This window comes from Myotis davidii, unplaced genomic scaffold (genome assembly GCF_000327345.1).
Source record: "Myotis davidii unplaced genomic scaffold, ASM32734v1 scaffold148, whole genome shotgun sequence".
In the NCBI taxonomy this organism is placed as follows: Eukaryota; Metazoa; Chordata; class Mammalia; order Chiroptera; family Vespertilionidae; genus Myotis; species Myotis davidii.
In genome coordinates, this window is record NW_006299479.1 from 204,672 (window position 1) to 205,992 (window position 1,321).

The 1,321-nt window shown below is 59.5% G+C and overlaps 1 protein-coding gene across 1 annotated transcript in view; it reads right to left on the reverse strand.

The window, feature by feature from the left end:
* Positions 1–1,321, reverse strand: part of ST14 (suppression of tumorigenicity 14) — a 33,246-nt gene that overhangs the window by 8,719 nt on the left and 23,206 nt on the right. Inside the window, exon 12 of the mRNA XM_015571328.1 lies at positions 167–271. Coding sequence (XP_015426814.1) covers positions 167–271 — 105 coding nt within the window. The remainder of the gene's footprint in view (positions 1–166; positions 272–1,321) is intronic.

Consider the following 1,321-nt stretch of genomic DNA (forward strand, 5'->3'; position numbering starts at 1 on the left):
CGGGGCCAAGGCTCCGCACAGCCGGGCGAGGGAAGGCTAGATGTCTACTCGGGGATGGGCACAACCTCCCCCCACCTCCTGCCACCGTAGGCCACCGGGACCAGCTGGCAGGCGCCAGGGCACGGCAAGGGCCAGAGAGGACGTCCGGGCCCACAGCCCCACTCACTGCAGTCAAGCTCGTCGCTGTGGTCGGCACAGTCCGCCCAGCCATCGCAGCGCAGCTCGTTTCCAATGCAGCGCCCCGTGTTGCACATGAACTTCCCCGGGCACGCTGCGGGGAGAGGACAGGCCTGAGGTCCGGGCCTCCACCCGCCTCCACCGCCGGCTCCTTGCCTCACCTCTCCCCCGAGAGCCAACCTCGCAGCCACACTGAGGACTAACGAAAACTGGCCTGTCCGACCCTCAACGGAGAGGAGCAGGCTGCCACGGGCACCAGAGGGCAGGGCTCTCCAGGTCCACCAAGCGTGGCAAGGGGGTGCTTATAGCCGAAACAAGAAGGCTGGGCCAGGTCCCTCCCGATGGCCCTTGGCCCAACCCCTGGAGCTCCGGGCAAAGCAGAGAGGGGCTGGCTGGGTGTTCTGTGGCCCCCCAAGTGCCAGCGCCCCAGAGCGACACAGAGCAACAGCAGCTGGGCAGCTCGGGAATGTGGGTGTCCTGTCCCATATTTCCCTCATCAAGGCATTTCCCGCATTCCCGTGTTTCTGAAATGGGAAGGTGTCTGACACCTGATGTCATCAGGCAGACGGCGAGGTTCGGGGAGACCACTGTCACTTTGTCTGCATCGGTAGCTTAGTCACTTATCCTAGGGGTTTGCTCAGCCAGTTTCTCTTGGTGGAGAGCCGTTGGAGAGCCATGCAGTTGAATTTTAATATGTTACCTTGCACTCCTGTGTACAGTTAAAATGTCTTTCAAAAGGCTATTCTCCAATGAAGGGCTGACACAAAAAAACCCCAAAAACATTTATACGTGGAAGAACCACTACTCACACCACAGACAGTGAGATTAAAGGCAACAGAAACGGCTAGATCCCTCAGGGACAGCTCATGCACCTGTCCAAGCCAGGAGCAGTTAGCGTGGTGTTGATGCCCAGAAGTTTCTAACATCCCAAAATTATGCTATTAACCATAAAGGTGCTATAAGGCCACCGAGACAAGCACCGATGATCAGTGATACCGAACCACAGGGACAGGGCGTCCAAAGGCACCCAGGGTCCTCGGGCTGAGGGGCCGCACCGGGGGCCAAAGGGCATGGTATGTGCCCGTGTTCACAGGGGGTCTTTCTTACATCCACGGCCCGGCCGGTGTGGCTCAGTGGTTGAGCG